This window comes from Solanum dulcamara, chromosome 1, assembly GCF_947179165.1.
Source record: "Solanum dulcamara chromosome 1, daSolDulc1.2, whole genome shotgun sequence".
In the NCBI taxonomy this organism is placed as follows: Eukaryota; Viridiplantae; Streptophyta; class Magnoliopsida; order Solanales; family Solanaceae; genus Solanum; species Solanum dulcamara.
In genome coordinates, this window is record NC_077237.1 from 67,412,492 (window position 1) to 67,427,892 (window position 15,401).

At 33.8% G+C, this 15,401-nt stretch overlaps 1 protein-coding gene across 1 annotated transcript in view; it reads right to left on the reverse strand.

Moving 5' to 3' along the window:
* Window positions 1-4,127: 4,127 nt before the first annotated feature.
* LOC129893747 (ADP-ribosylation factor GTPase-activating protein AGD1-like) overlaps window positions 4,128-15,401 on the reverse strand; it is a 33,128-nt gene continuing 21,854 nt past the window's right edge. Inside the window, exons 7-9 of the mRNA XM_055969126.1 lie at window positions 6,214-6,379; window positions 6,019-6,141; window positions 4,128-4,240 (exon numbers count right to left, since the gene is read on the reverse strand). Of these exons, the coding sequence (XP_055825101.1) occupies window positions 4,128-4,240; window positions 6,019-6,141; window positions 6,214-6,379 (402 nt within the window). The remainder of the gene's footprint in view (window positions 4,241-6,018; window positions 6,142-6,213; window positions 6,380-15,401) is intronic.

Sequence of the window (15,401 nt, forward strand, 5' to 3'; positions counted from 1 at the left end):
AAACTTTTAATAATGTTGCAAATAAATGTAAATAAATCACCAATAATATAAAAAAATATTCTTATAATTGTTATTTGAGGAAGGTAACAACACAAAAACGATAATAATAACCAAGATAATCTTTAAAATAAAATCATCATCCATCTCCACATCTACTAGTCATTTCCATCCTTAGCTAATATTTGCATTGATTATTATTTATATATTTCAAAAAAGAAATGAATAAATAATGTAAGAGTAATTAATGACAAAAATGGATAAAATAGTGATATGAAATCTCTATCCAATCAGTTTCATGTACAATTATTTAAAAAATTATTTTTGCACTCTTTATATATTTTTTTAAAAAATGCTATAACCTGAAAATATGATTACATAAAATATAAATATCATTACACCAATAATTAAAAAAATAATTTATAGGAAAAAAACTTTTAAAATAATAAAAATCAAAATTAACACCCGAAGCATACATTTTTATGCTCGAGCCTTATGGTTTTACATCCAGAACTTACGCCCCCGAAGTAACAAATAATTGTTACCTAAAAAAGTGATTTTATCATTTCCACTACTTCTCATGAAGCAAAAGATACCAAAGTTAATTAAACTTTTTGTTCTTCATTAGGGCATCTTCAACCCTATCACCAAATTTTGCCCCAAATTTGATGCAAAACAACTCCAACCCACTGCACCAAATTTTACACCAAAAAAGAATCTTTATCTCTCTTTTCATTATTATATTATTATTTCTTATTTCATTTATTATTTCTTATTTCATAAAATAAAATTCTTTCTAAAAAACATTCAATATAGAATTTTCATATTGTTTCAAATTATAGTCGTTTAATATATAATTATTTTACATCATAATTTTTTAAATAATATAAATTGCTAGCAAATATTACATATTATACATCTGGATAATACAAATAAAAGTGAAATCATTAACGAAATATAATTAAATAAATATTAGACAATTAAAAATTTTATTTTAAGTTCTACATGAATATTCAACTTTCAAGATTACTACGGTGCTCCCATAAATGCTCCGTTAATGCATTACGTAGTTTAAAATGATCTTCTTTGTCCTTAATTTTTTTATGTCGAGCAAGAAATTATTGAAATCGATAATTTTCACCTACTTCCATTTCTACCGTCGGAGTTGAACCATCTAAAGCATCTTGAATTGGTGCGTTAAGATTACGCTCATCCTCAATTATCATGTTGTGCATTATAATACATGAAGTTAATATATTCACCAATTTATATTTTTGCATATTTAATTTTTGTCAAGGTGAATCATACTTATATCCAATTCAAATTTATAGTACAATTAACATAAATTTAATTTCAAAAAAATTCAAGTAAAGGAGAATAATATATAAAAAAATAAAAATTTTAATCTAAAATTATTATTATAAAAATATTACGTAAAACTAATAAAATGTTTTAATTAAAACATATCAATTTATATAATATTTAATTAAAAGTATGGTATAATAAAATAATAATAAAGGATAATTTGGTGTGATGAATAGTGTAGCACCAAATTTGGTGCAGAATTTGACATGGGTTGGAGATGGCCTTATAGGACTTCTCTTCAGACAAAATCGTTTCTTCAATTATTATTTATGTATTTGAGTTGGATAAATTGTAAACAATAATAATGTTGCGTTTTTTTAAGGCTTTCCTTTGTTTAGGTTTAGCCGTTAAGGTATAGGATTCACTTTAAATTTAGAAATCTTTTAGTACAAAGAATAAAATTTAACTACTGTGAAATTATGAAACATTCTATTGAGAACAAATATTAGTTTATTTTTTAAATAATTATCATTTAATTATTGTCTTAATATTTAGGACTTTAAATTAATTAAATTTATAATTATTAGATCTTTACTTCTTTTCAATAGGTAAAAGCTCCTAATACTTAATAATTTAACATTGACTATAATTTTACTTCTTAAATTTTTTTCCCTTAATTGAATTATTAGATAGAAGTCCTAATTAAATGTACGACCAAATATAAGAATCCTAATTAATAAAATAATTTCATATTGAATCAACAAAATTTAAAACTTTTTTCAAAAGAAAATTCGCCAACTTCTACCTTTTAACAACTTTCAATGTTTTAGCTGTTTTAGAATTATATCCTACTAATGTGGAAGTTTTAAGACGGCTACATCAATTCTAAGAGAAGCTTTACGTATAGTAATATCTTAACAATATACTATGCTAATTTTAAATTTGACATATTGTATTCTGCCTCTATTTGAAGTCTAAAAATTATATCAATTTTAAAAGGATATACATCGAAAATCAAATCGATGAACACGAAAATTTCTACAAAAATAATTCAGGTTGTGTATTTTTTTCTTTACTATTTTCTCCTTTTCATAAGTCTTTCACCTTATTTTAATTTTCAATAATTGACGTAATTGTATTGTAGTTTATGCATATAGATATAATATTTGCAATTATCATTGGTTCTTTCTACATTATGTTGCATTGTGGGAGGATAAATGTAGCTTTAGTCTTTCATCTTCTTTTTTTTCTGTAATAATATATTTTACATATGGTGATTTATCTTATTTTGTAGTGAAATATGAGAAATTTCTTTTGAATGAGCATATAGCTTCATTATTACGAGGTTTGCAAATTATACAGATTGATTCGAAAGAATACGACAACGAGAGTTAGCAATTATGCAGGTATTGTATAATCATATTCTTTTTCTTAAAATTCACTAGCAATTTATCTCTTGAAATTTATATTATAGTCTATCAATTTAATTATTTAATTTGTAATGTTAAGCTGATAATTGGATTATATTGAGTGTTTTAGAATTAGTCAGGAAGTCTACTTCTCACCAAATAGGAGTAAAACTTATATAAAACAACAATAAGAATTTCTCACCTAATATACAGTTACAGTCTATGAGATATTGATATTAATTATTTTATGTTAATGTTGTCATTACATTTTTTTTGTTTGCTAATTTTTCCTATGTATACAGATACATTGTTGTTTGGTAGATATTGAGTATTGTGTATAGTAATCCAGCGATTAGTTAGTCAAATATTATTATTCCTTATTCACTTTTTGATTTGGTGTATTAAGGTTAATATAATCTTTAATCATGCTTATCAATGTATATATAAATTTAGATTGCTAATTTTTATAGGCCTAAATTAAATGTGATTGAAATTTGTATGGAGGAAAAAGAAGAGTCATACCCTTTTTTTTTAGGTGAAAGGGATGCAAAAATTTTAGTCAATTTTAAGGTTCTATGTTGGATTAACTCAATAAAATAAAAGGATTTAAGAAAATGGCCCATTGTACAAATTTATTTTTAATTTAACATATTTTTAAAATGTGAATTAGCAAATTGTATTTTTTCCAAAATTATCTTTAAGTGAACTTTTGCACCTTTGTGGCCTCTGATACTCACCTTCCACCCTTCTATTTTATATTTATGTGTAACAAACAGCTAGAACTCTGATTTACCCTTTTAAAAAAGAATTTTTAAATAAAATCTACAATGCTGATTGCAATAAACACACTTTTATATTGCATACTGCTAATAAACATTCTTTCATACTCCTCTAAAATGAAACCACTAATAAATAGCCTCATCAATTTCTTCAGCTTCATCACTGAGCCTCTACAAAAAATAAATTCCCACTTAAATATAGTACTTAGCTTATTCTGTTTCACAGTCAATTCAAAATACATGTACAACCTCTTCACTGCCTACTTCAAGATCTGCAGAACTTGGATGACAAAAGAAACCAAAGGGGAAAAAGAATTAATAATGAGAAACACAACAGAAGCAGCCTAATGCATGGCACTAAAATTATTTCATTTTGTAGAAATGGCATGAAGCAGAGATAGCTTAGCCATGTTGTACTTGATATATAATTCCTAATATCAGAGAAAAAGCACCACTTCTCTGGATCTTTGATTTCAAAAAACCTGTATATTTCAGAATTTCTGCTGGCAGAATGAATCTAAGGGCTGATCAAGCTCCAGCACTTCCATATAACTCCAAACTTCATTCTTGAAGATAAATTATCCTCAGTGGGATGCAATACTAAGAGGTATACCTCATTTTGATCGTTGTGCAGGTGCTATCCTATTGCAACTTTCAGCCGGGCAATAATCTCCACATCATCGAGGGCTGATTCCTCGACAAGGTGGAAAGGGTTCTTTCCTTCCTTATCAACTGCTTGTGGATCCCCCCCTATTTGCAAGAAATCATATTGGTTAAACAACATAGACGGAAGTTATACAACTTATACAAAGAAAGCTCTCGATTTCAGCAGCATTATGAAAATGATTGAAATTGTCAACATTACTTTATTGCTTTAAATATCAGAACTAAGTATATTATCATTTCAAAAAGTCAGTTCTCCTCCAAATCTAAGGCCACTATCACTAGAAAAGTTGAAAGACTGCGGGAGTACCAAGCAGTAGAAAGTTTTGATTCAAGATATACAACTTGAATGTCATTCATCTTTACAAAGAACATAATCCTCTATCCAAGTCAAGGGATAGAACTTGTCTGCTAAGTCGGCTCCTGTTCTGCTATCTGATGAAGTAAAACAGTATTCAACTACCACTTACTTGGGCCTTAATCGGATTCATTGAAGCGATTTTGAAATTTGAGAGCAGATTTTGTTGTGTTCTAGCTTGGTACGAGAACTTGTGCAAGGTAAAACTGTTAAATATACTCTATAATTCCTGGAGAATCGGTTTAATTTCCTCATCTTGTACACTGAACCCAAACCTTTAAGTTTATCCTTTGTAAAATCAAATATCACAAAACATTAACATCAGTGTTGTACGGGTGTTAACATGGATCCGTGGTCTACGAGTTTAAACAAGACTAGGAATGGTAACATACAATAGAAGGTGCAAGTAAGAAATATAGATGAAAAAATGAAAGAAGGTAGCCTAAGATTGTCAGCTCATATTCTCTGTAGACCTCCAGATGCATTAGTATGTAGGTGGAACACCATAATGATTGAAGGTGTTAAAAGAAGCTGATGTAGATCTAATTTCAGGAGGATGAAACTTGTCTCAAAAGACCTTTAATTTCTCGATATCAATGCGGAATTAGCGAGAGAAGAATACAACGGAAGCAAGTATTATATAGTTGATACCAACTAATATGGATCAAGGTTAATCCTTATTGACAAACTTTACATCATCAGTTTGGATTGAGGCACAATTGCTGTTTGTTTGCTTGTTTATACAGTCTTTCCCACGTGAGGCTGGAATCATTCTGGTTGAGTGATTGATCTAAGAAAACATTCAATAATTCCCAACTCCTTTGAGATTTATGAATGTTAAGCATCAAACACTTTTATAGAAAGTCATAATTCCCTCTGATTCTAAAAGGCATGAACGTCATTGCTCTGCCTGGAAATTCAACTGAAGATTGATGATCATGAACTGATACAGCTTTGATGTCTTCTAACTAGTTATCTGCCCTAAAATCAACTAAAAGTGCAGAAGCTACCCATACTGCCTTATAGGATTCCCGTTAATATGCTTGTATTTAAATTTCAATTACTACTTGGCTTCAATATGCAATTTGCAAATGTGTCTTTTGTATGCCTATCTCTCTCACAACTGTATGTCGCTAATAATTACTACGACCAATAAGATATGTGGCATTACCCAGTAAAAGCACCTCTTCCTCTGCTAGATCTGAATGTAAGCACAATAACTGTGGTCCTCACAATGGTTTTAACTATATAAATATACAGGACATGTTAACCTATATTGTGAAGCTCCTTAGAAACTTTTATCCAAATGCACAGGTTGGCCATCAACTTTACTGCAAGAATTCTATTATCAAACTGAATATACAATTAAGACACTAAGGACTAGCACTGTTCTTAGAATCAAACCATTACCTTGAAAGTAATAGTTTGGCAATTTCAGTTCTTCCTCTTAAGAAACTATGATGCAGTGGGATCTGGCCACGCGAATCACAAACATTTATGTTAGCACCATGCTGCAGAAGAAGCTCCACCATGCCAATATCAGCAGTTTGGTAACAACCATCAAGAAATTCATCAGAGGAACAGTCTTCACTTCCATTTTGTGGGTTCAAAGAGTTTGCACTATCACTGCCTAAGAAATCAAAGTTATAATCAGGGTTTTCAAGTCAATGCAATCTCAATAATTCACTAGAGAAAGACATACCAAGTGATGCTTGCCCGTAAACTGCATTAACATCTGCTTGATAGGCAACAATGAGACGGTATACAATTTTCTTGTCATTTTTACGGACACCTTCCAACAGCTGTTGTGCCACAGAAAGCAGATGCCTACTGTCTGCCACTTTGTGAATAAAACTTTTTTGTGCATACTACAGCCATAAGAAGACTTAACAAGCAAAGAAGAACGGTAATGAGTTAAACCAGGTGAAGTGTATTAAAGATGTTTCTCATTAAGTATTGACAGAAGATAACGGGATCAAGGAGAGACGGAGAGAGTATTTTGATCAATTGTTCAACTTGAACCAAGAGAATAAAATTTTAGACACCCACACATCTGTGAACAATAGAAATTTTAGCTACACTCATAGAATTAGGCCAACAGTGGTAAAAGACGCCATGAAAAATATGAGGATGAGAAAAGCTTGTGGTCCAGATAGTATCCTATATAGGTTTGAAAGTGTCTTGAAGAGGTCGAGTAGAATGACTGACCAAGCTATTCAATGCTATAATAAGAAGTAGGAGGATGCCCGATGAGTGGAGGAAGAGTATTATGATTTATAAGAACCAAGAAGATATTCAAGTTGTATGAATTATCATGACATTAAACTCATGAGTCATACGATGGAACTCTGGGAAAGAGTGATAGAGCATAGACCAGAACCATGATAAAGTAAAAGAGAATTAGTCTAGATTTATGTCTGGTAGATCTACAACGAAGGCTATATTCTTGCAAAGATTTATGAAAATATATCGCCATGTTTATTGACCTGAAGAAAGCATATGATAGAGTACCACAAAAGGTTCTTGGTGGGTGATGGAGGAAAAGGAATTCATATTACATATAAAAATGTCATAAAGGACAAGTATGAAGGATCCGTCACTAACGTAAAAACAGTAATAGGTTATACAAAAGAGTCTCCCATAACAGTAGGTTTACACCAGAAATCACATTGAGCCTTTACTTGTTAGCCCTAGCTATGTACGAACTAACCAGTAACACCCAAAATTCCTAACTCAGATCAGATCAGAAAAGCCCAGCCCAGGAAAGAAGTTAAGTTCTGCAAAAAAGTGTCTTCTACAAACACCATCTACGGCCCGTATAATTTTCCACGGACCATAGATGGGCCCGTGAATTTGAAATCCTGAAAGCTGGAAAAATTCTCTGACTTTCACGGACTATTCTACGGCCCGTACAAGCTCTTACGGCTCGTAGAATGTCCTATGAAACATAAGTCCTGAAAATCTTTTTTCCAGTTTCTACGATCTATCTTTATGACCTGTAATAGGGTTTACGGACCGTAAGAGGTTCCGTAAACCCAAGGTCCTAAAAATCCCCCAATCTCAGTACTTTTTCCACAAACGTACAGGACAGTCCGTAAACCCGTAGAAGAGTTTACGACCTATAAAAGGTTCTGTAAACCCAAGGTTTCGAAACTCAGATGTTCTAGTCACCTTCTACCAGAGGGCTCCTATGGCCCATAGAAGTTTCAACAGACCATAGATGGCTCCCGTAGATGACTTCAGTAGTTTTTAATGAAGGGTATTTGGGTCTTTTCCCACCCTTTCCAAGTCCAAGTCTCAATGTTTCGGGATACAATTAGGGTCTTTATTAGTTTAGTTTGACTCTAATACTCCCATAACCATTCTCAAGACTTAGAGCAAGGATTCAAGAGGAGAAAAAATAGGGTTTCGAGTGTCTTCTTCAAGTTCTTAAAGAATCTAGTTTATTCAGGTATGTAAGGCTATTCATAGTATTGGACTAAGTTCATCCTCATGCCCTACATCTAAATTCAGTCAGTAAGAGTTCAACCTAGGGTTTTAACCCAAGTTTTCTTAAGTTTTTGAATGAGTCATGATCCCTTTCTATTGAATTCTATTTATTTTCATTGAGATTGTGTTCCTTCATGTAATTCTAATCCTTAGATTGTTGTTCATGCTTATTCTCTCATGAACCCTATTTAACTAAGTTTTGGTTGAAATTTTTTGCATTACTATTCATTATGCATGGATGTCATAATTTAAGTTCAAGTGATTTAAGTTATTAGTTGGAGAAAAGTTCAAGGGAAGTTAAGTTGTACCCAATGCATTATTTTATCTTGAAAAGTGCATGACTACTTTTAAGGAAAGCATTATCAGTTTCATAAAGCAGTTTCAGTCAAATAAGTAAAGTTCAGTATGACTTCAAAGAGGTATTTTGAGTACACACAAATATTATATGAGCATTATTGCATGTTTTGGCATTAGCATAGAGAACCAATTTGGATAAGAGTTAAGATAACTCATACCCCATAAAATACGTACCAGCGTAGGATAGGATCGTGCTATTGGTTCGAGAACTCCTCACCTCAGTATCTGATAAGGACTTTTAGATGGATCTATAAGTTCAATTTTGTTGTCTTATACTCTGGTAAGGTATAATATGGCTCCGGCAATGTGGGCTAAATGTTGTATCATCACGAGGCTCATAGTGATGATTGTCGGTTAGAGAAGCTCCACAAAGAGAAGTTATTATTTTTAGAATATATATATATTACATTGTCTCAGTTGTGAAGCTTTACTTGTATTATTCTACATTCATGATTTACATTTCAGTCAAGTTATTATCCATGTTTCCTTCAGTTTAATTATTATTACATTTCAGTCAAGTTATGATACAAATATAGGTATTCAGGATCAACAATATATACTCCGTTAAGATCATACTTCGTCAGCTTTTTGGTAAGAACTACTAGCTTTCAGAGGACTCCACTTCATTACACTTTCAGTTTTAGTAATTTATTTTGAGGTAGCCATGGGTCATGTCCCGGCACCTATTAATAGTTAGTTGAGGCTTCATAGATATAGCTGATTTAGTTTAGTCATTTCAGAGATATATGTTTAACATTATTTCATATTTTATTCAGGTTATTTCAAATAATTGCATGAGTTTTACTTAAAGTATTATAAATGCTCATATTTTTAAAGTTTCCACATTCATGTTTAGTCTTCCGCTCAGTAGTCATCTGGGCTAAGGGTTTGCTTGGGATTAACAATGATTTTTGAGTGTCGGCCACACCTAGGGTGTAGACTAGGGGCGTGAAAAACTTGGTATCAGAGCACAAGGTTCAAAAGTCCTAGGATGCCTATGAAGCTGTGTCTAGTAGAGTCCTTCTTAGTATGAAGCATGCCATATCTATAATAGGAAAGCTACAGTACATTAGAAAATATCACCCTTCTTTCATACTCTAAATTTGTGTGATAGAGTTTAAATCTATAAAAATCTTTCTAACTCGTACGTTCACACATTTTCAGATCATGCCTCCAAAGCATACCTTCAGTCAAAGGAACATTGCCAGCACAGAGGTTCCTGCTGGAACTAGCTCAACAACTATGCCTCCACTTTCAAGGATGCAGACTAGGAATAGAGCTCGCCTGACATATAAGGGCAATGATATTGGGACTCAAGAGGTGCTTGCTAGCACTACAAGGGTTCTACAAACACCTACTCCACTGATTCCCCTCATTTTAGAGGTCGATTTTAGGGGAGCTATTCATATGCTCACACAGTTGGTGGCTACTAAATTAGGCCATCAAGGCACTCCAGTCACTAGCTCCAGTCCCTAAGAGTCATCAGCTGGATCAGGGACTTTTTGAGGATGAATCTATCAATTTTCATAGGGTCCAAGGTCGAAGAGGATCCGCAAAATTTCATTGATGGAATGCGGAAGATTTTGAAGTTTATGCATGCTAATGAGATTGTAGAAGTTGAACTTGTTGCCTATCAACTCAAGGATGTAGCCAACATCTGGTACAATCAGTGAGAAGAAACTCGTGGCAAAGATGTCAAACATGCTATTTGGGGTGACTTTGAGGGTGCATTTTTGGACCACTTCTTCCACAAGAGCTAAGGGAGGCAAAGGTAGAAGAGTTAAAGAACTTAAAGTAGGAAGGTTTGACAGTGAAAGAGTACCGTCTCGAGTTTATCCAGCTATCCAAGTATGCTTCAGAGATAATTCCGGATATAAAGTCAAGGATGAGGAAATTTGTCTCTGGGTTAGGAAAACATGTGAAGGAGGAATGTAAGCTACACTTCTGATTTCAGTCATGGATATCTCCAGGCTTATGGTGTATGAACAATAGGTTAAGAAAGATAAGAAGAAGGATAGGGAAAAGTGACAGAACATGAGGGAAAAGTCGGCAGGACACGAGCCCATTTAGCAGAAAAATGGTAATGACAACCAGTCATTCATTCAGAAGAGGTCATCTGGACATGTACCATCATCAGTGAATGCACCTTCAAAATTTTCCCATTCACTCCCATTCTCCTAAAATCTCTAATTACATGTTTTTGATGAGTTTTACATAAACCCATGCATTATGCCTATTTTCATGAATTTGACCTATGTTTAAGAACTATGCATGGATCATGAATTTATAACTATGATTCCAAGGATATTTTTATGGAAAGAGTCAATTACAATTTTGATGAAGACAAAGGTTGCTTCAATGTAAAGTATTCTATCATGAATTTATGAAAAACTAAGGTTTACTTCAAATGGAAAGTAATCTAATCATGAACGTTTTCTATGATTTTCTATGAATGAGGTTATCATAATTTTTGATGCTTAGATACGCGTCTTTATGAACATGTTATGATATCATAATTTGCTAAAAGAGCTATTCTTATATTTTTTAAGTGTTTATGATGAATTTGGTCCTATAAATATATTACCATTTTTGATGAATATGTTATGATTATGTCTATTCCGTTGCAAGTACTACCTAGTACCAAATTGGACTAGTGGTGATTACCCAGGTCCCTGAACTACGTGCCCCCATAGGATTTGCCTTATTAGCCTTAACTAGTGGATCCACAACTGCTCATGTTTATGGTCCTTACCTTAGCAGGTAGGACAATCTCTTTTTGGTGTGGTAGGTATGACATTGGACTCCATGTTATAGCTTACATGGTTTATTTTCGGTTAACGGTATCTCTCACTATGTTATATTCTTAATTATGATTTACTTAGGATTTTTGCATTGATCATGTATCATGTTCCTAATGTTGTTTTAAAAGCTTTCTACTATGTTTTAGTTTAGTCGTTGCATTATCACGTTCACATTCTCCATACTCAATGCATCTTATAGTTTTAACCATATACTTCTTTTACCTATAATATTTTATAATATAGGTCACGACGCTCCTCATCCAACTCGCAGTTAGTATTTGCTCCATTCGGGGTTAATTGTTTTGTGAATCCTCATACTTCGTCGGCACAACCGCTTATGATATATTTTGTTTTATAGGTTTTTAGTGATCAACTTCCTTTTGTAGTACCCTACCCCAGGGGAATTCGAATCCCCGCTGCCTCTGATGGTTTGTGTGAGCTAGGGCTTGTCCTATGCCCCCATCTATGATAGTTACAGGCTATGTCAAACTAGTTTGGTTATTTTCACTTTGCAAGTTCTATTCTCAAATTCTTTTATTTGAGTTGCTATGATAAGATTTTTTAGACTTATCTTCCGCATTTCTCTTATCTTGATTCTTATGTTATCCTAAGTCATTATCACGATTCGAATCCGGGTGTGATGACACTCATCTCAACTCATCGAGACAAGTCAGCCTAAAACTCAACGGAAAGTAAATGTGGAAGTAATTGAGATATAACAAGGGTTAACTTAGTCAAAAAAAATAAATAATCTCAAAATCCCTCAAGACTGGTTGTCACGTATACAAGCCACTAATAAACTACCGAAGTACAAAAGAAAATACAGTCACAATATCTTTGTCTCTAGAGTAAGACTAAAACATAATAAAAGAGTAAGAGGTGTCCGCTAGATGGATGTAACAGCTACCTCAACACTCGGAATGATAGCCTCGGATGTAGTAGAAAATAGTAGGATATCAAGCAGGTCCGGGCTCACAACCTACACAAGTGTGGAAGCAAGGGGTGAGTACAAAACAACACGGTACTCAGCAAGTGGATAACTAAAACTAAACAAAGCTTAAAAGATACAAGTACTCCTGTCCTCCCAACCGAACCTCCTTAACTACAACCTGCATAAAATCAGCCCAACTCTACACTTGTACAATAACAACAGTAATACAGTCCACAAATACTCATCAATAGTCTCGTCAATAAATTATACCAAATCAAGTTCAACACACACAGAGTAATATAGGGGTAAACACAAATTCACAAATATTAGAAAGGTGCAATGTAATGCAATGAAATGATGCATGTCTGTCCTATCGGTACACATCTACTGAATCACAGTCTGGAACCCATGGGGGACATATCTGTCCATGTAACCTTCCATGGAGTGTGTGGCCTGTCCCCTCAATATATATATCTTGCCACGGAGCGTGTGACCCGACCTCTTTGTTTTATAATACCTGTCACGGAGCGTGTGGCCTGACCCCTTTTATTTCATATCATTTTCAGTCTCAACACAATATGTCAGAACTAATGCAATCAATTCATGTTCATATAATTCACGATAATAATATGACAACAACAATAATTTTTCCTATCTCACATCAACATAGTCATTTCACATGTCCAAAATAAATCTACAATCACAACATATCAATTCCACCAATACATGTCATTAGATCACCATATTATACCCCTCATCTCCATTTTTAAGGTCAATCATATAGTCAATAACCCAGTCTAATTCTTATTACTCCCTAGTACATATAACACGGAAATACAAGCATCTACAAGCTTAAACTGATGTTTAGAAATTCACTTGCCTTAATTGATCAAGCAATTACTCAAGTACTTGAGCCTTCCCTTTTCGTTGAGCCTCCAAATAAGTATAATCTAATCAAATAAATAATCACAATAATATTTCGAAACTAACAACACTCATATTATTATATGTCTAGCCTAGACCCAAAACCTACCCAAATATATATAATCAAGTTTCTAATGTTGATGTCAAATAACATGTCAACTCTCATATTTCCAAATTTTTAAGACTAGGGTTAGGTTCTAATTTTCCCAATATCATAAATTTAATGGAATTCATAAAATATAATCTATTTAATATTTAATTATCCATCTCAATATATCAAAATTCGAGAACTAACTCATTCTATGTCATTGAAGTCAAATCTGAAATTTTCTTTCCGATTATGTTCACTCATGATAAAATAAACTCACATGTCAAATTTCAGCTAAAACGGATCGCTATTCGACCCCCAAATCAAGATTTTATGTGAAGAACCCTAGGGTCACATTTTCTTATTTTAGCATTATTTCTCCACCAATATACCCTAAAAATATGTTCATAATCGCATAAAAATTTAATGGAAAGGATGAGAATATTTACCTTGATGCTTTGGAATGAAAATTCCTATTTTCTCTTCTCCTTTATTTTTCTTTTCCCCTTTCTTTTCTTTCTTCCTCCGTATTTTTTTTTCCAATTTTTTTCGTTTCGTCGGCGTCGCTGTTCTCTTGTTTTTTTCTCGTTACATCTGATGGCATTAGGCCATCAGATTATATATATATATATAATTCTTTTTTTCTTTTTTTTTTTCTTTTTTTTTCCTTTTCCAAACCAATTATTTATTAAAATTTACGAACCCTACTAACCTATTTTAATAAATATAAGAAAAGTGGTATAGGATATTAAATAAATTAGCACTTTAGCCCATCAATTAAATTAATTCTCTAAAATTATCTCTCACCTAATTAACCAAAGTTATTGAATAGTTCAAATAACCCATTAAAATTTTACGGGAAGGGTCTCATATGAAAGGAGGAGGACTCATTTTCAAAATGACCTAACGGGTCATTACATTATCCACCACTAAAAATCATGTTTGTCCTCGAACATAAAAAAAAGGAATATACCTAAATATTCAAAAAGATGGGGATATCTTGCACGCATATCAACCTCTGTCTCCCAAGTTGCCTCTCCGACTGAACGGTGCTTCCATTGTACCTTCACTGAAGCTATCTCCTTGGTTTTAAGCTTACAAACTTGCCTATCTAGAATAGCTATAGGCTCCTCCTCAAATGTCAGGTCTAGACCCAACTCCACTGAATCTAGTGATAACACATGGGACTCATCCGGAACATACTTCCGGAGCATAGAAACATGAAACATGTTATGCATAGCCGATAAGCTAGGAGGTAAGGCCAACTTATAAGCCACCTCTCCAACTCCCGCCAAAATCTCAAATGGGCCAATGAATCGAGGGCTGAGCTTTCCCTTCCTCCCAAACCGCATCACGCCCTTCATGGGAGACACTCAAAGCCAAACATGATCACCCACCATGAACTCCAATGGTTGAACTCTCCGGTCTGCATAACTCTTCTGCCTACTCTGGGCTGTCAAGAGTCTACCCTAAATCCTATGAACCTATTCCATAGCATCTCTAAGCAAGTCTGTGTCTAAGAAATCCATCTCAGCTAAGTCAAACCATCCAATAGGGGATCGACATCGCCTACCATATAAAGCCTCAAATGGAGCCATCTGGATACTAGAGTGATAGCTGTTATTGTAGGAAAACTCTGCTAGGGGCAAGTGTTGATCCCATCTAGCACCAAAATCAATAACACAAGCTCAGAGCATGTCCTCCAATACCTGGATCGTCCGCTCGGACTGACCATCGGTCTGTGGGTGAAAAGTTATACTCATATCAAGTCTAGTACCCAAACTATGCTGTAATGCCTGCCTGCGAAGTAAATATTGAACCTCGATCCAAAACAATGGATACTGGGACACCATAAAGTTGAACGATATGGCTAATATACAACTGGGCTAGCTTATCCGCTGTGTACCTCACCTTAACAAGAATAAAATAGGCAGACTTTGTCAGTCTGTCAACAACCACCCATATAGAATCATAACCACCTACGGTGGGAGGTAAACCCATAACGAAGTCCATGGTGATCATTTCCCACTTCTAAGTGGGAATAGGTATCCTTTGACTCACACCCCCAGGTCGTTGGTGCTCACACTTTACCTGCTGGCATGTCAAATACTTGGACACGAACTCTGCGATATCCTTCTTCATCCCACACCACCAATAGTGTTGGCCCAGATCATGATACATCTTGGATGCTCCCGGATGGATGGAATACCTTTAACAATGGGCCTCTTCCAAAATAAGTCTAGTCAGGTCACCTACCTTAGGCACACAAATTCTGCCGCTAATCCTCAATACTTCTTCCG